Raw genomic sequence first — 23,092 nt, 5'->3', positions numbered from 1 at the left:
AATATTATTTATTATTGTACTATAATATAAATGTAAAAAACGTATTGCAATATATTTAGAGACACCGTTAAATATTATTCTATAATATAATATAAAAAACACGTTTTCCCGAAAAACTTCTATAATTTGTGGTAGAAACTGTGCGTCTATGAAGGCCATTATTCTAGCGGGACTAACATACCGTCATTTTGCCATCGAAACATGGAGCATTGGCAGTTCAGATATTCAGAGCTTATATTGTCTTTTTATATACTATTCAAAGTGGAATCTCTTGGGGTAGACCACATTTTGTGGATACATAAGACATCATGGCGATACAGTGGGTGGTTTTCGTTTGATGATACCAACAACTGTTATCACTTATCGCACATACAGTGCTATAACCTCACTTATGCAAATTATGTAATTTTTCATGAGAAGCGTTTGGAAAATTCGACATATTAATACAATTACATAGTTCTTCTCGACTAAAGAAATAAAATGATAATATTTAAACTACAACTTTGAACGTTATTACAAAAAGCTAACTTTTTTTATTGATGGGTGGACGAGCTCACAGCCTACCTGGTGTTAAGTGGTCATTGGAGCCCATAGACATATACATTGTAAATGCGCCACCCACCTTGAGATATAAGTTCTAAGGACCTCTTGTGAGTCCGCGCGGGTAGGTACCACCACACTGCTTATTTCTGCCGTGAAGCAGTAATGTGTTTCGGTTTGAAGGGTAGGCTATACTGAACTAAACATATCAATAATTGCTATTAAAAAATGGATTTTCTCAAACTCTGTTCAGTTTTAATAAGAATCGCATAGGTGACATTATAGCTATGTATGTGCGTAATATGTTGATAACAGTTATATTGCCTAATAAATTAAGTGTTTAGAGCCGACAGACTAAAGCCATATCGATTTTCCATTTTCCACTACGAACTATTCTTGTATTTTTTTTACTAATTAGATTTTTATCTGGATTCTGCTCATCCACGCCATGTCTGATGAACAAAATTCCGGTCCTTTAAATACTAAGCTAAGCTAAGCTTCGTAAATTAATTTAAAAAACGTGTGTAAAGTTTTTTGTAGCAAAATACTGATCGCTGTCTAACGCGTGGTTTGGAATGGAAATGGGCGTATCAAATCTCAAAAGGTTACGTACGTATTTTGCACTATTCTCTTTTTGGTCTGGTTACACTCTCCGTTCAATCGAATACGATTTACGTGCTCAGACTTTTGAGGCAGTTTTAAAATAGGAATAAAAAATTGTGGGCGCATCGCTCAAACTACGGTTTCGTGTTGTTTGTCGAACATAGCTCGGGTGTACTTCGAGATAACTTCGTAAGTGGATTTGATGAGTTCGCAGCGCTCCTCTACCTCGCAATCGCTGGGCGCCACTCGGTACGAGGACCGCGACCGCCGCGCCGTGTTGCCAGCGTGGACAGAATCTACCATATTAGTAGAAAAATCACCGACGTCGTCCTCGATATTGTAAATCGCGATCGAATGTTTTTTGTGCACCATTTCGAGATCTTTGCGTTTTTTACATTGCGTGCTGTCATTGCTGCGCGCGTTGATCAACCTGACGGCATTTAGTACGTGCGAGTCCAGCGGTTGGCTGGAGGGGGGCTCGTATCATACGTCCAGTTCGTCGAGTCCTTTAGAGAGTCGGTGCGAGTTGATGCGGCGGCGATGCGAGCGCCGAACGGCGTCAGCCCGTCTGTACGGTTCGCTCCGAAGTCCGTGCAATATGTCCTCTAAAGCTCCGTTGTACACTTCGTCCTGGTGAAGCAGCTTCTTTTCGCCGACGGCTTGTGATTTCGTTTTTAATTCGTTGATCACAGCATCCTGCAGGGCGGTAAATACTAATATAAATATGTTTAAAAAAATTGTTAAAAATATGATCACTATGTGACACCAGATTAAATTATATCTTAATTCGGAAAATAATACTAGTTCCTAAATATCTTCACGCAATTACTGTTAAGAATAAAGTAAAGCCAATTCAATGACATACATATATACATTGATATAGGATACAATTTTATTTGTGTATTTGCTGGATAAGTACTTTGGCTAGCTTGATTTACCAAAATTATAATTATCATTACAATTAAATAGAAAGTTTTAGATTCAGCATCTTACATATTCATCTACTCTTATGTCAAGGTAAGAAAATCGACAATAGCACATTAAAAATATTCAACTGAAATAAGATTACCAAGCTGACATTGAAAAAATATAAAAAAAAATTAATTAACTTGCATTTTAGATTTTAGATTTGCATAGCAAGATGTTTTAATTTGCTCTGATAGACCAGCAATGTATGCCAAAAATAATTTAGAATGCATTGCTGGTTGACTTATTAGAGAGTAATATGAAAAACGTAGTGGCACCATTGTCGAACCTCACTAGAGACCTCATGAGCCTCATGAGAAGGTCAGGCAACAAACGCGTTAGCAAAATAAAATCACATCAACTCCAATTATAACTATAGATATACATACAATACATATCGACGCTTGAAAGGCAAACGTGACTAAGCGACAATGCGTGAACTTTACAGTAGACTAATTTAAAGTTGAAATATCTGAAAAAAAATCTATTTTAACGAATCTAGCTGTAGTAGAATCTAGCTAGTAGCTGTAGGATTGAAATGATTTTAATAGACCTAGAAATATTTTTTTTTTTGCGCATCGAATATGGTTATTGCCCATCATTTATGTATAAAGCAGTGATTGTCGCTTAGTCACGTTTGCCTTTCAAGCGTCGATATATAAACTACACGAAAATTTAAGCCACAAAGAAACGAATTTCCTATATTAAAAAAAAGCCATGCAAAAGTACAAATTTACAGAATTGTGCATTATTGAAATGTATTAAGTGAATATAATAGTACACGCGTTTCAATACCCCAGTTCCAAAAAGACATTCCTCAGGGACAGTGAAGTTTATTTCTAAATAAGAGACATTATTTATTCAGGTTGGAGATATAAAATCGCAAATATGGTTCGTGTATCAATGAATTAATGTTTCGAGACGATTGATTCGTTTTAATGTATTTATAATTTTTTTTGTATTGCTTAGATGGGTGGACGAGCTCACAGCCCACCTGCTGTTAAGTGGTTACTGGAGCCCATAGACATCTACAAAGTAAATGCGCCACCTTGAGATATAAGTTCTAAGGTCTCAGTATAGTTACAACGGCTGCCCCACCCTTCAAGCCGAAACGCATTACTGTTTCACGGCAGAAATAGGCGGGGCGGTGGTACCTACTCGTGAGGACTCACAAGAGGTCCTACCACCAGTAAAAGGAAGTCGAGGATTTTTTGGACGAAAACATACACGTATCCACGGAAGATTTATTTTATATGTTTATTTTAAGGAAAATTACCCTCAATACCATTTAATTACTGCACTCAAACGTTATTTCTCGCCAGTAAGAAATAATTACATTTCAATTAAGATTAAAGCATAAGCATGTTATAAGAATTAAAGTCTCAAAAAATGTGTGTCATGCGAAAAACGTTCATAACTATATGGTATTACAGAATAATTTCAAACGACCTTAAACTACTGGATCATTTAGCTCGTCGAAGCCTATCGGAACTGAGGTACCGATAATGTTATGAAAGACCACGACATTCCCTGTTAAGAATCCATGCGGTTGCAGCATTAAAAATACTCTCTTCAAAATACAAATAAAAAATATGTTTAATTTTACAAATACATTATACAAAATTAACTATTTACCGATTTGTCTGCATATATGTATATATTTTCTATCTTTTATCTGAAGTATGTATGGTAATAGTTCTTAAAAATAACATACCTAACACAGAACTAGAGAGATCAGTAACAAAAGCGCCTTTTTCCTTAAAGGAGTTAATAGAACGCTGACTGAGATGAGATCGAAAAAAAATCTAATATCGAAGAACGCAGATGAGATGACTTTAGATAAACATACATATTACAATCAAAGAAGAAGAAATAATGAATAATATGATCCATCATTCGTTAAAAGACATTTTATGGTATTATTTTCGAAATATTATTTAAATAATCAAACTATTAAAAAACATTTAAAGTTTTCAAAAATTGACCAAAGGCACAATAAAAATATTATATCGTACTCTTTTCCATACACGCAATGTAATTCAAAATCATTATTAAAACTATTTTTACGGTTAGTCTCGCAAAAGTAACCTGCAAGGTACAATGTTTAAATCAGCTGTCGTGCGCGGTCAATGACCTCGCGTGAGGTCTCACTTCACTCTGTGTGTTTACTTTCATTAGTTTATGATGAGTTAACTTATGTTCGTAGTATTATGAGTGCTTCAGCGATGTTTCTGTCACACTATTATAATCATGTATAATCTATAATATACATATACATATATTGTATATAATCAATATGAAATCTTCGAAGAAATATAGGTACTTATACGCATAGTAATTTTATGACGACACGTTTCTAAAAAAGTATATAAATGAAACAATTATTGCCGTACTTAATATACACAAAAGTAACTATTCTATCAATTGCTTATCATTATCTACTTTAATACAGATATAATTTATGATTTCTGAATAATCAAATTAACTATCAACCGAAACGGGAATGAACACTATGGTTTTATTAGTAAAGGTGTTTGTGTATCCGTGAAACATGCTTTGGACTGCGTGTGGGGTTACCAGGCTTCATAATTTTGATAGACGTACCGCGTCTCCCCGGATCATGCTCCTAGCTTGTGCTTCGATCATTAGTCACTTGTGGAAATTGATATTTTAATGAACTTAGTGTAGACAGCGCTTTTTAATAGCCCCCAATGTGTATGAAATTCTTCTTTGTTATAGTAATCTACTTCTATTATCACAGCTCTAGTAACATTTCAACAATCCTTCAATTAATTTAAAATTAGGTCATTTGAATTCTACTTTATATGTACTAAATCACTACCACAATTAAATAATTATTTAGTTATTGACAACACCGATCACCTACTTCTACCAATAAAGACTATTTTTAAAATCGATAGGAGCGCCATCTAGACCAAAATGTTCCCCACTTTGAACCTATATGATTAAGTGTTAGTACATAAAACACACGCAAACTCAGGTGAATAGGCCCCGTTTTCGTAAGAACTTATAACGACTTACTCCTAGTCTTGCTAGGCCGGGCCGTTCTTATACCGGCTCAATATTTTGTCTCAATTGAGACAAGTGTTGCTGCAATAGGCCCGCGTTCACCGTCGCGTAGTTAAACCTCTGTGAGAAATGGTCACGGTGTTACCATCACCTGCTACTTGATTTCTACTATTTGTATCATCTATTTAAAACATGGCCACACTGTTTTATGTTCTGTAATTACCCAACGTGATTTCTTGTGCAATAAGTCTTGTGTTTGATTTGAAACCGGTATAGTATTGTCTGTGTTAAAAAAAAAGAAAAATTACCTTTTGTAACTAAAGTGTTGCCACATTTTTTTTGTTTATTTATACCACAACCATGTCATATCAATGTATTTAGATGATGTTTACAAACCGTCACCGCAATGAAGCGAAGATGAAACTCTCACACCAAAGTTATATTTCACTGAAATGATGACGGACGAATCCGAAATCTTAATGCAATGTTAAATGCTTTAAATAACTGAGAACTGAAAAACATGAACCGATTTTCTGGAAACGTGACGAAGTGAAATATAAAATTCCAAAAAAGAATTAATTAGAAAATAAATAAAAAAAGAAGAAAACATTAGTGAAAAAATGTAAGTACAGCCTGCAGAACAGTAACGAGCGATGCCTAAAATAAAATAAATGCAACTAAAACCTGGTAACATTCGGCTTGGAAGCGTTAATTTTCGCGCGGGTAAGCTTTATTTACACCGTTCCACATCTTTACTTGGAAATTGTATGCAAAAAAAAATCAAGATATTTTTTCTTAGATTACAATTGACAAATTACTAATAAATGTTTTTGTAAAAGATGAATATTTAAAATCATTAAAAAAAAATAAGTAATTTAATTTAATTAAAGCATTCTTATTTCTTATTGACGCCGCTCCCAATATCACTGAAACTTAAATATGTCAATCTTTAAAAACAATTTAATACACCATCAGAACGACTTCCTTTTAACCGGTGGTGTTGTCAAAATAAAATTTTGTTTTCGGAATAAATGAATACGCTATAAACATTCAATATGAACCCAAACATTTTTATATATTCAAATACAATAACTACAAGTTTGGCAATGCGATTTTAAAAACATTTACCTCTGATATTCCAAGTAAAGATCTATATTTGACGCACATTAAAAATCTGTTATGCAATTATTAACGCACTACAGCATGTGAGTTCTATTTCGATATTGAACACGACCGACTTTGTCGTAGTCGCTAAAAAAAAAACGAGATATGCGTAGTTTTTGTGAACTGGACATTGGCAACACCGATTGAAATTTCCTGGCAACTTTTGCATTGAGGAATATGAATTCAAATATGGAACGGCCGCGTAGTCCAGCTCGCAGGCACGCGCACATCGGGCGCGCTCAGTGTTTGTGTAGGTACCTGTTGCTTTTTCTGGGCTTGCTTCGATTTGTTTGGATCGGCGTTGTCGGCCTGGGCGGCTTGTTCTAGCCGTCGGCGTTGCTCGTTCTCCGCGTCGGCTTGCTGAAATATCATAATAAAATGATGCATCGTATCCAACACTGACTGTTGTAACATACAAATGTATTTGGTAGCTTTAAATTTTTGTCAATTAGTTTACGGCCATCGGTAACTCGACCCTTCAGCCGACCCTTCAGCTTCAAATTAAACAATTATCACTTCATATCATTTTTCGTGTACATATATTTAATAATGTAACTATAGTGAGACTTTAGAACTCATATCTCAAGGCGGGTGGCGGCATTTACTTTGTAGATCTCTATGGGCATTAGCAATCACTTAACACCAGGTGGGCTGTGAGTTCGTCCAACCATCTAAGCAATAAAAAAAATTAAATGTTAAAACAAGATTTTTATAAATTCGACACTGGCAACACCGGTGTCGCAAGAAGCCAATTGCCATATTAAAAAAAGAAGTCAAAATAAGAATTACCTTGAACGCCCTCGTGAAACGAACGAGCAGCGAAAAGAAAGCGTTCGCGTCGCAGCCCCGGGGCGCCTCGCCGAAGTACTCCACGCACGACGCGAACGAGTCCTGAGCGACCAACAACAGAGAAACACCTTAGTCAGTCCGTACGTAAGTACACGTAACAACTCAACGAGTTTTTTTTTAAATAAATTTTACTGGTACTCGACGTGTTCGTGCTTGACACGTACAGATTATCTACACATTAATACGTAAAGAAAAAACTTTGTACTTTTTACGAAAATTGCGCGGACGAAGGACTATGAAATTTCTCACACTTTTAAAGAATACAGAGGAGTGCAGAATAAGCTAATATATATTTTTTAAATTATACAATAAAAATACATAAAATCAATAAATAAAAAAATAAACAGACTACCATATATTTGACACACACAAGCACATATACTCTTTTATTTATTGTTATAGTCTGTGGTCAAATTGAGAATAGATTAATATTATTTGTCTATAGTACAGTCTTGGCGCAATCTGTGATTATAGAAGTAAGTCTTTGACAATAGAATCATAATAACGTTTAAACTTGTAATTTAAATAGTTAAGGTCCAATTTCAACTACTGGGGGACCACTAGTAAATACAAATAGGTAAAGGATTAATATTGAGTATCATTTTAACATTCTCATTGTCAATGTTTTTTTTTAATGTCACGTCTATCGCCTGTATCGTATCTCGCCGGCTGAATCCTATACATTTATGTGTTTGTGTCTCTATGGACTTATTTTTTCGTTTCATCGAACTCAAACTTGAAATCATAACGATTCTAAAGAGGTTTCACTTCGAAAAAGGTATAATAATATGATAGTGGTGTTGTAACGGATCGGCACGTGCCTGCGCGTGCTTGGTCTCGGCGCGCAGCCTCCGCAGCTTGTCGGCGGCGTTGTTGAGGAAGTCCCGCAGCACGTGCCCGTGCGCGCGCTCGCACTCGCGCCGCACCGCCTCCATGCCGCGCTCCAGCTCGCACACGTCCCCCACCACGTTCTCCAGCGACACTGGAACGTGGAGTGCCCGTTTTTGTACGTGCGTACCAAACTTGCGAGTAAACAAGCTCACAGACCACACACACACACACAGTCTAATGGTAGGCAGCGGTTTGGCTCTGCCCCTGGCATTGCCTGACGTCCACGAGCGACGGTGACCACTTTACTGGTGGTAGGACCTCTTGTGAGTCCGCACGGGTAGGCACCACCACCCTCCCTGTTTCTGCCGTGAAGCAGTAATGCGTTTCGGTTTGAAGGGTGGGGCAGCCGTTGTAACTATACTGAGACCTTGCATGGTACTAACCTTGGGCCGCTTTATCGATGTACAGCAACTCAGTGTCGAAGTTCATCAGTTCCGGGAAGTTCTGTCTCACGGTCGCCACGATGTAGTGCAGCAACGATATCCTCTTGTCCGTGGATTTCGTATCCATCAAAGTGTCCAGGGACTGCAGCTTGAAGCCGTAGGCGGGGCCGCGTTTGCTGCTGTTCAAATAGTTGCCGAACGCCAAGATGATTTCTAGGACGTTCCTCAGCTTCTGTGAGGACTTGACCGACGACGAGCCGGATATGATCGCGTGGATCTGGGGCGTGATCAGGTGGATGTTGTCGAAGAAGTTACCCATGTAGCTCATTATCGAGAGCTTCGCGGATATGCGCTCGACCTTAGCCAGCTGCATCAAGAACTTGTCTTCCTCGGTCAGCAAGTTGATGTTCTTCTTCTCGGCTACGTATTCCTTGTACGCCTTCTGTTCGGCCTCGGTGGGGACCATGCGCTGCAATATCTCGACGCTCTCCAGCGGGAGCTGTTTCAAGTCGAGGTTGTTGACAGCCGATATTACTCTCTCGACTGGGATGTCGAGTTTCCTTCTGGAAATCGCTGTAACAGAGGATTCGAATTCGCATATCTCAACAATTTGAGAGGCTATTTCAGCTTCTCCTTGACATGTAGGTGAGCTCACAGGGCTCAAACCGGGAGTGTTGCTAACACTGGCCCTAGTAAGAGTCGTGCTTCGCAAAATCTACCACCGGATCGGAATCGCGACCCACTGAGAAGTTTTTTTTATTGCTTAAATGGGTGGACGAGCTCACAGCCCATCTGGTGTTAAGTGGTTACTCGAGCCCATAGACAACTACAACGTAAATGCGCCACCCACCTTGAGATATAAGTTCTAAGGTCTCAGTATAGTTACAACGGCTGCCCTGCCCTTCAAACCGAAACGCATTACTGCTTCACGGTGGAAATAGACAGGGTGGGTGGTACCTACCCGTGCGGACTCACAAGAGGTCCTACCACCAGTAAATCGGGCGAGAAACTCTGTGGGCTGTGTCTGTGGGTTAATTTACGGACGGTGACCGGTGTTTGAGGTACCTAAAACCTTACCACCTATCCATACTGTTGATGTATTATGTGTATGTAAGTATATTAGTATGTATTGTATGTGAGTATGTATATTGTAGTAAACAGTATATATTTTATTTACTGTATGTATATATTTTATTTACTGTATGTATATATTTTCTATAATAATGTATTATCTATAGTACACCGCAATATACCTGCTATATTTTTACATTTTCCAGAATTTCTGTAAATTAAACGGTTGTCTGGACGAGATCGTTTTTAGCGATAAGACCGCCTATTGTATAAATGTATCATGATTGTTTTTTGAATGTAAATTGTGTTTTGGTGTGCAATGAAGTGTACTCATTTTTTTTATTTTTTTTTATTATTGCCCTTGTAGGCAGACGAGCATACGGCTCTACTGACGGTGAGTGGTTACCGTCGCCCATGGACTTCAGCAATGCCAGGGGCAGAGCCAAGCCGCTGCCTACCGCTTAATACTCTCCACAAGCCTCGTTTGAAGAAGGACATGTCATAGCGCTCGGGAAACACCGTGGAGGGGAGCTCATTGCATAGCCGGATGGTACGTGGCAAAAAAGACCTCTGGAAACGCACTGTGGATGACCGCAGTGGCTCTCTCTCTCTAAAAGAGTGGGGGGTGGGTGGGACGTACCAATATTCCGGAGCCTGGTGTGTTCGAGCAGCGAGAGCGTGTCCGGCCTGCGGAAGCGCTTGCTGGGGAAGGAGGCGAGCGAGTCCGTGTCGGCGAGCAGCGCGGGCCCGGCGCCCCCTAGCCGGAACCTCTCCTCGAACTCGGCGAAGTTGATGCGGCGCCGCGGACGCTCCTCGTCCAGCTCGTTGAAGATCGTGCCGCGGACCTATACGCCGGGACAACACGCGTCACACGAAAGCCGCAATTGCACGTATGTACTTTTTTTTTTAAAGCTATTTTATGACCCGGTAACTAAGACCTTTAGGTCAAGTCTTATTTTAATTTTAATGAAAACTTTTTTTATAAGAAAAATGATATTATGGAACGAAATGAAGTTGATTAATAAGAAACATGATATGAAAATGAAATGAGATGATATGGGATGAAATATAATCTCAGTAAAATGGTGGTCATTTACTGAGACTTTTTCAGTAGACTTTTTGGAGGATCCCGAGAAGTTACGTCTCGTGGTTTTGTTTAATATTCCCACATTTGTGCACTTTCACAGATACTAAACAATTAATAAACCACCGCTATTACGCATTTAAACATGAAGAAACACTAAATAGACAATAACACAAATCACACAACAACACTTCTCGCGTTCCCGCCAAAAAGTCCCGTACTTACTGCACTTCGATTAGTACAACTCACCTGATTAGGTTTCAGTGCGACCCAGTTCAATGTAGGCAATTTATATTTAGTGTCCACCTTCCTCTTGATGGTCATCGCGTCGGTGTGGTGCGGAGGGGCCATGAGTCCAGGGGCCGGGGGCGCGGGGGGTGGCGGAACGGAACTTATCAGGGGAGGGGGCGGCGGCGGGGGCGGGCACGGGGCCGCGGGCGGGGGCGCGGGCGCGGGTGGGGGGCGGCGGTGGGGGACTGGGTTTGTGGTCGCCGTTGGGCAGGGAGGGCGCCGGCGGGGGGGGAGGTGGGGACACGTGGCCGTTACTAATGCCGTTGCACATCGCGTGTGACGATATAGCACCCACTGTCGAACGGTTATTTAGGTTAATCTAAATTATTGAGCGAGTTAAAAGTTAAATGATCATCATATTTAAAAGAAATACAATCAAAATAAAGAACAATTCATTTTTTCATTGTTATTGGATGAGTAGACAAGCTAAGGGGCCATCCAGGGTTATGTTTTTTTTATTTTTATTGCTTAGATGGGTGGACGAGCTCACAGCCCACCTGGTGATAAGCGGTTACTGGAGCCCATAGATATCTAGAACGTAAATGCGCCACCCACCTTGAGATATAAGTTCTAAGGTCTCAAGTATAGTTACAACGGCTGCCCCACCCTTCAAACCGAAACGCATTACTACTTCACGGCAGAAATAGGCAGGGTGGTGGTACCTACCCGCGCGGACTCACGAGAGGTCCTACCACCAGTAAGGTCAAGGTAACATGAGGTCGAAGTTGTCGTATATAACGGCTGGCCTCCCTTCCTGTGTGGGTTCGCAACGCGCTTCAAGTTAAGTAGACTCACTGGAGGCTCCTCGAGGTAGCGACTTGGTGAGCGACTCGAGTTCCTGCACCTTGGACTCCAGCATCGACTGTCTGTTCCGAGAGTCCTGCTGGGCTCTCCTCAACGTGGACACCTGGAGGGCGCGGTCAGAGGACGTTAATCATAATCAGGCTGTTAGCCGGCGGAGACATGTATGGGAGTCATCAGCTCTATAATGCGAATCTCTTTCCAGCCAATAACGATTAGAATATTTTTATCACAAAAACATATTTTTGAAGTCATAAATACAACGGACGAAGGTATTCAATCAAAACCATGTCGAGGGTTAAATGAAATGCTATTTAGTTAAAGCGATATTTTTGCAACTTCACAGGAGCCATTTAAAGTTTGGAGGAGAGCTATTCAAAGTTTAAAATTTGGAAAAAAAAATATATATATCAACAAAACTTCTTCTGCTTTTTTCAATGAACACAATTGAAGTTCAATTAAAAACATCGAACTGTTGATGCTGCTAATACCAAATAAAACGAACCTTTATTTAACAAAATTAAATGTCGTGTATTATACGAAATGCCGCTTAAACCAAATAGCGCTTCACCTCTCGATATATATTTTAAAAAGATGTGTGGTGTCGTGGGACACCGGATAAGAACGAAGTTCCTTATTATAAAAATATTAATTTCAAGTTCTATTTGAGGTATAAAGAAAATAATTATTCGGGTATACATTTTTATCATGATTTTTTTATTGATAAAAACAAAAATAATCCCAAGGGTCAACCACTCCGCAGTGCAATGGAACAGCCTCGCCCTGGGGGAACCGCCCGCATGATCACGGTATCCCCTACGCCAGGTAAGTATGATTTAGCAAGAGAAATACAAGAACGTCTATCAACTGTCAATTTACGTGCAGCGACATCTGTTGATAACAAACTAAATAGAAAATATCTTACGTTACGGACGTTTTTTCCCGGTTAGGGTACCCCTCCGCATCGTCCCATAAGGAACTTCGTTCCAATAAAAGCAATGTAATTTATGAGGACTAGAAAAATATTTTGCTCTAATTTAATTAATCCAGTTAGATCTAATTAATCAATACCGGTGCGCGGACTAAAGTTAAAAAAAAGGAGTTATTTATCACCTCTTCGACAACCTGCCTCCTGGCTTCGGCGAGCTGGTCTCGTTCGTGCTTCACCTGCGCCAGCTCGGCCTCCAGTGTCGCCAGCTTAGCAATGGCCTCCCGCTCCAGCGCCGCCATCCGCTCGTGAGCCTGTTCCAACCACCAAAGCTAACATTACCTACTTACGTAAATGCCGTCACCCTCCTTGAGACATCAGTAGGTAGGTTTGACCTAAAGGTCCAGATAGTAGGCCACAAGCTCAAAAAAAAAAAGAGTTCTAAGGTACTATTTTACTGAGATTATATTTCGTCCCATATCATATCATCTCATTTCATTTGATTTCATCCCAGTTGATTAATATCTTAAATTAATCTTTCATTTCATTTCATAAAAATAAGAATATAAATAAAAATAAGACAGTTCTAAGTTCTAAGGTCTCAGTATAGTTATAACGGCTGCCCCACCCTTAAAACCGAAACGCATTACTGATTCACACAGAAATAGGCAGGGCGGTGGTACCTACCCGTGCGGACTCACAAGAGGTCCTACCACCAGTGAATAATTAAATAAATAAATCCTTACGTGTCCTAATTCATCCTCCAGTTCGTTGACCTTCTCGAGGGCGGCAGTTTTGGTCTCGCTGTCCTCCATGAGGGCGGCGACATCAAACACGTTATCTAGATACGCCGAGATTTGAACCTACGAAACGAATTACTTTTTTTTTTTTTTCTATTTCTCCTGCTTAACCCTACTAGGTGGGATCGGCACAGCGAATTTTTCTCTTCCATTCTGTTCTATCAACCGTCATCTCAACACTCACTCCTCTCTCCTTCATATCATCATTCACAGACTCCATCCATGTCTTCTTCGGTCGACCTCTTCCCCCTCTACCTTGCACTATCATTTCCATACATCTTCTAGTCACATGCATATTTTTTTTTGTTTTTTAATATAAAATGGCGTGTTTTGATAACGAATTCCGAAAACAAAGACAGACGGACAGAGCTAGTGATTGTAAAACTGAAAGTGATAACAAATACGTAATGTAAAATTCGCATTTAACTAATGTTCGTCAGTTGTCCGCAGTGTAAGACAAATAAAAAAGTAATTGTAACACGGGGTCAACGTCCTTAATAGAGCGTGGCTTTGCATTACATTGCGGGTTCACGAAATACGAACTTGCGATAACAACATAAACATATGTTTCGTGGAGTTAAATAACCTAATATTGTTTTCCATTCATTTCAAGCCTAGTAGTTATTTACTATAATTTCGGCTTCTAGAACCGTCTCTACAGCGTGTAATTACTATTTACAAAATCAAATATTTCCGTCCTTAATATGCATTATAAATAATGAAACGAAGCAATACAATGAATTTTAAAAGTGACACTATTAAGTTCAGCACAGTGACTACAGGCTACATCTGATACCCATAGGAAGCTGCACTCACAAATTTCCTTGAACACGCAAGCGAAGCCGCGGGTACCAACTCGTATCACTACAATCTTAAAATTAGATTAAACAGCTTCATGGTTCATTCGATGACACCCCCCCCCCAACCTACACGCCCCAGTCCCCCCCGCCCCCCTACCCCCACAAACCTGTAGGTCGTCGCTCTCGCACAGCCTCAGCCTCTCCAGATAGTCGTCGAGCTTGAGCGCGGTAAACTCATACTGTAGATGCACTCTGAAATTCATATCCTCGACTGAGTGCACGATAATGTTCACGAACTGCATGCACGCGACCTGCGGACGTTGAACGACGGTGATTAGGCGGTTCGATTTAAAACGATTACATCTGAAAAAAAAAATCGTTCTTTGTCCTAACGTTTATACTAGGTTTTTCCGGTTAATTATTCACAAAAACGAAAATAAAATACCTTTTTTTGGTATAAAGTTTGCTTTCGTGATAGTTATAGTAATAATACTATTTTTTTATTATATAAATTATAATAAATTTTAATTCTTTCAAAAAAACCGCGCTGTGAGAGTGATGTGTTTACGTTTACACAGTGCCACTAGATGGCACTCGATTCATAAACAACGATCAGGTGTTTTGTATGAGCCCAGAAAAACTCAAAATGTCACGAAAGTGTAAATACGTGAAATTTGGTGTTGACCCGTGTTATCATCTCGCAAACGGGACAATCGCATTTACATAGCACGGCAGTCGCGAACGTCAAGCCCACGCGTGGGTAAATGTCTTCGGACAATAAGTTCTCGTATCGAGCAATGCGATTGTGCCCATGTTCAAATCCCACAATTCCCGCAGGCAGATACCGATTTTTTCTAATCGAAATTGGACACGAACGACTTCGACGGTGAAAGACTAATACCATGTATTAAAATTCTAAAATTATAGTAACATAAAATTTGGGTAATTCCTGGTGGTACGGTATTTTTTGCGCACCCACACGGCATAACCATCAGCATACCAATATCCTAGGATAACGGACCATAATAACTTTAATTTTAAGTTCAATTTCGTTTGACCCTCACCATAAATTCAATGTGAAACGCATCGTAATTCATGAAGTACTCCATGAGCGTGTGAAACCTCCTGGGCTCCCCCATAACTTCCTTAAAGTTATCGAAAGCGGACAGTATGATCTGGTGACCGCCCTTCACTAGGCAGATGGCCGCCAGCAGTTCCAGCACCAAGGCTTTGGTCCGCAGCGAGTGATGGACCAGGGAGAGGGCGATGCTGTTTATCGCTTCTCTGTGTTGGATCACCATATTGAAGCCATACTGGAAAATAAAAAAAAACAATAAAGTACTAGCTGACCCGGCAGACTTCGTAGTGCCTCAATGGATAAATAAAAGATCTAAGCTTTTGTATGAAATAAACTTAAAACAAACAAAAGGAATCTGTCCGACGGGGGACACGTCAAAGGAAAAACAAAATTGTTATTTTCATTTAATTCCGAGCATTTTCATATTTATCTACCTTTTAAACATTCTCTGGACTTCGACAAATAATTCAAGACCAAAATTAGCCAAATCGGTCCAGCCGTTCTCGAGTTTTAGCGAGACTAACGAACAGCAATTCATTTTTTATATGTAGATACATATATTGTGGACAAACCACACCTGACCGACTGGTGGTGGCAGTAGTAGTGTCTCTGACTGCGGGGCGGAGGATCGTGGATTCGATTCCCACATCAGGCAATCGTATGATGAACAGATTCGGTCCCAGATTTTATTATTACTATTTGGTCAAAACCAAGTTTTTCTGTAGCATGGAAACTGGAGACTAATATACTTGCATAGGTTTACAATAGCTTTGCTGCCCACTACTGGGTACAGGCCTGCCCTTTTTATGCCACAATGTTCGATCGCCGGTCATTCTTATCCACGTCTGCCGTGGTACGACCTGACTATGCCATCGGTCCACATATACTAAGCACTCAGAGCAAAGAAACCCGTTCGTTATAATTTATTGTTGGTTGAGCCATTTTGTAAATCGGCACCGGTCCTCAATATTTTGGACGCGAGTCGGTCATTCGTTCCGGTTTCAAGGGGCCAGTTATTCGTTAAACCAATTGAGATTCCGACCTTATGTGTCAAGGTGGGTGGAAGCATTCACGTAAGAGGACATTAAGCTTATAGGGTTATTTACATAAATATTATTGTAAATAGACATGCTTTAACAAAAACCGACTTCAAATAGAAAAAAAAGACATTCCAAAACAAATTAATATACACTAAAAACAATAATTATCGAAATCGGTTGGCGTAATATTGAGTTATTGAGTTATTCATCTATTTGTCGCGCACGTACTTAATGCAAATTTAAGAATTTTATGGTTTTCTCATGAATATTACCATTATCAGAACTGGACTAAATTGTAATGGGACCACACGGGAAGCGTCAGCTTTCTAATAAAAAGAGAATCATCAAAATCGATTTACCCAGTCAAAAATGATGAGGTAAAAAACATAACAGTCGAATTGAGAACCTCCTCCTTTTTTGAAGTCGGTTAAAAATCAATGCAGCTTGGTTAATATGATCGGCTATAGTGTATGTTTGTAGTGTAGTGCGATAATCGAATACAATTAAGAGATTTTGAGTTTAGTATCGAAAATAGCGGCGCTGTTAGAGCACCTCGCAAAACACGTTCTAAATTCGTTTTAAAGCGACTTCATAATCACTATCAACAATCGGCGTGCTCGTTTTTCTTTCGCATGCGCATGCTTCTTGTGTCGTTGACGTTTCGAAAACGGTACAAATCGTGATCTTTTGCCTTCATTACAATCTAAATCACCTTATTATTCATAATGGCCCTCATGCACATGATGCAGACGTGTATGTCGTCCGTGGAAGCCCCCATATTGAGTCTGGCCGCGTGCCTCGTCCTCCGCCTGGCGACGGCGGGGCTGGCCGCGCCCTCGATTTCCGAGTCGGCGCTTCGGGCTCTCCTCCTCCAAGTGGAGTTCAAAGTGGAACCCGCCTCTGTGGGTCCGCTGCATTCCGATGTTGTTGTGTTTACTGTCGAGAAACGATATAATCTTAAAGATGTTTGTTGCTTTTATACGGGGCTTATGCGGCTCACTTGGTCTTAAATGGCAGCTTAAATATATAAATGTCTATTAACATTAGTTAAAGTAATTTACGCGTTTTTAAAACGCACTAAGCACTACAATTTAATAAGTCTTTCTCCGCATCGTCTGCCATTATCAAATTTAAAGATACGTATATTCGTTATATCGGAGAAGATGGCAATAAAGATAATCAAGTGAGGGGCCATCGAGTTTCTGGCCGAATTTTCTCAGTAGCAGATTCTGCGAAACACTACCCTTGCTGAGGCTGGTGTTAGCAAATTCTCTCAGGTCGAGCCCGTGAGCTCACCTACCTGTCGAATAGCCCCTAAGACTACCAGTAGATTGGTGGGGGAAAAAAAAACATCTATTTTAATTCATTTATTACAAACGAATTCACGACCCGCTGTTTAGTAGTTTTCAGAACCCGTAGACATCCCGACGTGTATACCGCCTCGCACCATATACACGACCAGCAGGAATAGGCAGTGTGCAGTATGAACCTGTATGGATTCCTGTTCACTACTTACTTTGATTGATTCCATCGCTGGACTGGCTCCTGGCGAGAGCTATCCTCTGCTCGTGCCTCATCATGCTTAGCCTGAAGCTAAGGTAGTCTATCAGCACATCCAATCCTTGGTTCTGTTCGTTGAGGAACTCTCGCACCCATCTGAAAAAGTATCATCGCGTTTTAGAGTTCTTTAATTAGCTTTTGAAGTTTTTGCGGTCGATTTCTGTCTTAAATATATTGATTATAGTTGTTTGGTTATAGTTGTAGGTACTCTAGCATTTCTCAACCATATCATTTTTTGCTGACACAGGAAGAACTCGTCAAATATTGACAGCCTAGAAACGATCGCCTGTCTGACGAAAAAGAACCTTGTCAATGGGGACATATGAGCACTAGTAGATTGGTCAGGAACGATTCAAGATAAGGGTGAAATTGTGGGTATTTTCATCAGGAAGTAATTATTACCGTCTTTATGGATGTTTGCAACGCCGATGACATAGCTAAGCCGAGAAGGACACATTACACCTCCAAGAAAAATCGTGGAAATAAAAACACCCTTTCTTTTTTTTTTTTTTTCGGGTAGAGGGCCGAACCTCCTGCGAGGTCCCCGCGCAAAAGGGGCGCGCGGGGTATGTGAGACTCAACGATCTGCATGGTGTTGTGAGCAGACCGCGGGCCCAAGGATTTTAGGACCCACCCACTAAACGACTCCCCTGCACTCTTACACCCGACGTCCGATCCCCTCCGAGGTCAGAACCCGGATGAGGTAGGGGGGCTACCGCGGTCAACACTACAACCAGACGGCGCGGCTCACCCCAAGGACGCCCAGCCGACGGAGCCTTCGAGGCGAATCGAAGGCTCTGAAACGTCGGCCGTCTCGGTACGGCAGCCCGTCGGGCCGCCCAGACGGTGCCGCTGGTGTCCCGGAATACCCCGCTGGACCAGAACCAGCCTGCCGGGTCGGGACGCGATACACCGTCGACCGGTCGCTCTAATCACTCCACGGCAGCGCGCTAGAGTGCTGGTAGCGCGCCGCGCGGCCTCACCCCCTCAGGTCGCCCCTTGACCTTCACCGGGGGGAGGCCGCCACCTACAGGGAAATAAAAACACCCTGCTTATTCAAAGAGCCTGGCAACCCCCTTGGTTAGTTAGTAGGGTAGTATGAAAAAAAAAAAAAATATATATATATATATATATATATAACATAAACTTTATTACTCCGATAGCGGTTAAAGCGATTGAAGAAAAGCGATGTTTGATAAATGCGAGACTATCACCAAACACTTATTGGTTACGAAATTCTATATGAAAAAAAAAGTTAAATTACTCACTCTATGTGATTCGTTCGTAGTGAAATCTCCAGATCTCTGAGTACCTGTGTTGATGTTGAATCGCCGACCATTTTCCTTTTCTGTGAATAAAGCAAAAGAATATGAATCAAAAGGGGGAAGAAGGAACGGTGGTCGTCGTGGCCTAACGGATAAGATGTCCGGTGCATTCGTGTTGAAGCGATGCACCGGTGTTCGAATCCCGCAGGCGGGTACCAATTTTTCTAATGAAATACGTACTCAACAAATGTTCACGATTGACTTCCACGGTGAAGGAATAACATCGTGTAATAAAAATTAAACCCGCAAAATTATAATTTGCGTAATTACTGGTGGTAGGACCTCTTGTGAGTCCGCACGGGTAGGTACCACCGCCCCGCCTATTTCTGCCGTGAAGCAGTAATGCGTTTCGGTTTGAAGGGTGGGGCAGCCGTTGTGACTATATGAGACCTTAGAACTATATCTCAAGGTGTGTGGCGCATTTACGTTGTAGATGTCTATGGGCTCCAGTAACCACTTAACATCAGGTGGGCTGTGAGCTCGTCCACACAGTAAAGCAATAAAAAAAAAATAAAAAAAAGAAATTAGGTAGTTTATGTATTGGCTGGATACGGGTCCGCTGTTTGGGTCATAAAATTATTTACTATTTATAGGTACAAATTTACGATTGACCTTATATTATTGGATTTAATTACGCAAATACGATGTTCACCTCAAAACAATATGGCCCTCTCAAATCTACAATAGATTAGATCTACAATAGAATAACGGATGTCCCGCCCTTCAAGCTGATATGCATGATTCCTTCGCCGCGGCTAAATGACGATTACCATAGGACCGGGTACAGAAATATTTACTGTACCCTATAATGATTGTGATGGTTGGAAATATATCGACGCTTGAAAGGCAAACATGACTAAGCAACAATAACTGCTTTGTACATTAATGATAGGCAATAAATCTATTAAAATAATTTCAATCCTACAGCTACTAGCTAGATTCTACTACAGCTAGATTCGTTAAAATAAATTTTGTTTTCAGGTATTTCAACATTAAATTAGTCTACTGTAAAGTTCACGCATTGTCGCTTAGTCACGTTTGCCTTTCAAGCGTCGATATGCTTCTGTTGCTAATTTTAAAAAAAACACGTTTTCTGTTCCGTCTATCCATTAGCTAAAGAGTTATTCAAATTAATGTCATTAATAATCTGGCACATCGCAACTTGAACGAGATCGATTCTCAACGAACGCGGTACATGTCGTTCGCAGCACACCTGTCCATAGCTCGGGGGTGAACACGACCGCTCAATAATGAAAGCCAAGTGAAAGCAGAGATCATTGTTAAACTCAAAACGTTGGTTCTCAATTCTGTACTGTAACTCTTCGACCCTTTTCCGGTGTGTCTTTTCGTTTTTTGTATTCTTACACCAAAAAAATTTAATAAGTACACAAATAGTACATATTTTCCGATTGAAGGTTCCCAATTTTATTATCCAGAGCCCCAATATTGTTATCGATTCGATTCCTTTTTAGAGCCGACATCGTTTTCCCAGGCTCCCACTTTGAGAGTCGCTGACTTAGATGAACGAGATTACTCGATCTCCTTATATGTAAAACAAACATTCCAAGCATTACACAGCGGCGTGTGGTACAAACGTAATTATTGATTTGATTAAACCAAATAAAAAATATTGAATTGACACGAACATGAGCAAACACTTTAAAGACCAAAACGAAAGGAAGGTAGTCACTGAAGCTAATTGAAAACAGCGTGATTACCGTAGGACATTTTGATGGAAAAAGGCTCGAGTCCGGGTGCTGCCGATTTATAGACCTTGAGCCCCAATGATCTTGTGATCGCGTAGTGAATGCACAAAGAAAAATAAAGACGGTAGAACTATTCCCTACGTTGTGTGACACATACTTTGTCATTTGACACTACCTCTCAATTTGTAATTTTTCATTTACTGATTGAAAGTACTGGTGATGGAATTAAGGTCTTTGAGAAAATTAAATTGAAACATCATCCCTGCTTGTTTTTTTATGATTGAAGGATTACTGGTGACCTTTCCAGTTTCACCACGACAGGTGGGCGAGCAAAGGCTCAGTTAGTCAGGAAGTGTGGGATTTGCTAACAGCTGCCCGAGCGCCTCCAAAGGAGACCTAACAACTCAAGAGCAGCTGCTTCGCGAGTGAATCTACTACCGGAACGGAATCGCGACCCGCTGAGAAGGTCCGATGAGAGACTCAGCGGGCTGATCCACGGGTTAACTTGCACGTCGAGCTCTTTGCCGAGTTTGACGAGAACGGTTTCCGAGGTCCCTAAGCCCCTGCTCCCAGTGTTAGAGCTGAAGGCATCTAATGCAAGAGTTATTGGATGGATCCGTAAGCTACGTGTCTAGGGCGTCGTCGGTAGCTGGTTCCTGTGTGGGCATTCGTGACCAATATTCTGTATTACTTTCTCTTGTACGATTTTTCTCTATCTCTTTCCGCGTCTGGTGGTGTGGAGGGCATTGTGAAATGTGGAATCAAGAGCGGTGCAGATCTGAGCGGCACCACTAAGTCTCATATTTTTCATTCTCATGCTATTTTTTTATTTATTTAAAGCAATGTTTGTCTAATCATTGTTCTATGAAATATTCTAGAAATCTCCATCAACGCAGTAGCTCAAGCAGAAACGAAACGAGCGATGGCAAAAGAGAAACAGTCCGGAATTATTAATATTGGACCACATTGAGAGCGTGACCTGACCTTTTGGGGTATGCGACCGAATAAAATTAAATACTGCACGACCTTTGACGGACGAAATGTAACATTAGTCACTTCAAGTTCCACCCACGACATCAGCGCACAGCACAATGGCAATTGTAACGTTATTCATGTTTGAAGATACGTTTTGTTCTATTAATATTTTTTAAACACGTTACAGAGATGTTTAGATAGATGATATACTTAATGTGTCCTTGTAGCAGGCAGACGAGCATACGGCCTGATGGTGAGTGGTTACTGTTGGTCATGGACGTCAACAATGCCAGGAGCAGATCCAAGTCGCCTGCCTACCGTTATATACCTTAGCTTACCCAGACACGAACAGTGTTGTGTCTGTGATAGTTATAATGGAGATTCGCGTTTCCTGTCTTCAGTAGATCAATAAATAGCGTCACGAACTGACTGATCTCATTAACTGACAGATTAAATGGCTTGAGAATGATAACTATAATCTCTACCGACAGACGAACGCAGCTCAGAGTTGTTTTTATAATAAAAACCATTTCGAGATTGTTACTTCGGTACAGCGCATACATGATTAAAGAATTTTCGGCCCATTTGTTGTTAAGAGACTAGCTGAGCTCATATAGATGAGAACATGAAATCCGCTACCCAATTCAAAGTCCCAATTTTATTGTATATCGGCTGCACATATTTCTTAAGTCTTCGGAAAGCACGACAGCCACACAGTAGTAATAGACTGGACTGTGGCACTTATCCTCTCTAGTAAATTTTCCCACAAACCACAAATATATACGGAGATTTATGAATTTAGTTGAATCGATTTTTATTATAATGATATTGTATATCGATTCTTTTGTGAGCACGTATATATCAGGTAAGAACAACTAAAAAAAAAAATCAAACTTTAGCTATTAAAATCTTCATATCATCTTTTTTTTTTTTTTATTGCTGTATAAGTGGACGAGCTCACAGCCCACCTAGTGTTAAGTGGTTACTGGAGCCCATAAACATTTACGACGTAAATGCGCCACCCACCTTGAGATATAAGTTCTAAGGTCTCAAGTATAGTCATCTAAAGTATTCATTTGGGCAGACATTTGAGTATACGTCGACTTCCGTAACAGATAACCCGCAGTTAGAGAACACGCTATTAAAAACACCGATATTTCATTATTCAAAAAAAAAACCCACACACACTAAACATAACGAGTTGTTT

At 40.4% G+C, this 23,092-nt stretch overlaps 1 protein-coding gene across 1 annotated transcript in view; it reads right to left on the bottom strand.

The window, feature by feature from the left end:
• Positions 1-1,626: 1,626 nt before the first annotated feature.
• Positions 1,627-23,092, bottom strand: part of Frl (formin-like protein) — a 105,570-nt gene continuing 84,104 nt past the window's right edge. Inside the window, 16 exon segments of the mRNA XM_028180126.2 lie at positions 1,627-1,839; positions 6,562-6,663; positions 7,093-7,194; positions 7,974-8,134; positions 8,427-8,999; positions 10,138-10,342; positions 10,831-11,038; positions 11,040-11,166; positions 11,668-11,779; positions 12,787-12,915; positions 13,348-13,464; positions 14,369-14,512; positions 15,266-15,514; positions 17,032-17,255; positions 17,836-17,975; positions 19,148-19,227. Of these exon segments, the coding sequence (XP_028035927.2) occupies positions 1,627-1,839; positions 6,562-6,663; positions 7,093-7,194; positions 7,974-8,134; positions 8,427-8,999; positions 10,138-10,342; positions 10,831-11,038; positions 11,040-11,166; positions 11,668-11,779; positions 12,787-12,915; positions 13,348-13,464; positions 14,369-14,512; positions 15,266-15,514; positions 17,032-17,255; positions 17,836-17,975; positions 19,148-19,227 (2,886 nt within the window).

Source organism: Bombyx mandarina, chromosome 08 (genome assembly GCF_030267445.1).
Source record: "Bombyx mandarina strain Sakado chromosome 08, ASM3026744v2".
NCBI classification, from domain to species: domain Eukaryota; kingdom Metazoa; phylum Arthropoda; class Insecta; order Lepidoptera; family Bombycidae; genus Bombyx; species Bombyx mandarina.
The sequence above is the reverse complement of the archived record's forward strand: the minus strand, read 5'-3'. Positions and strand labels throughout refer to the sequence as shown.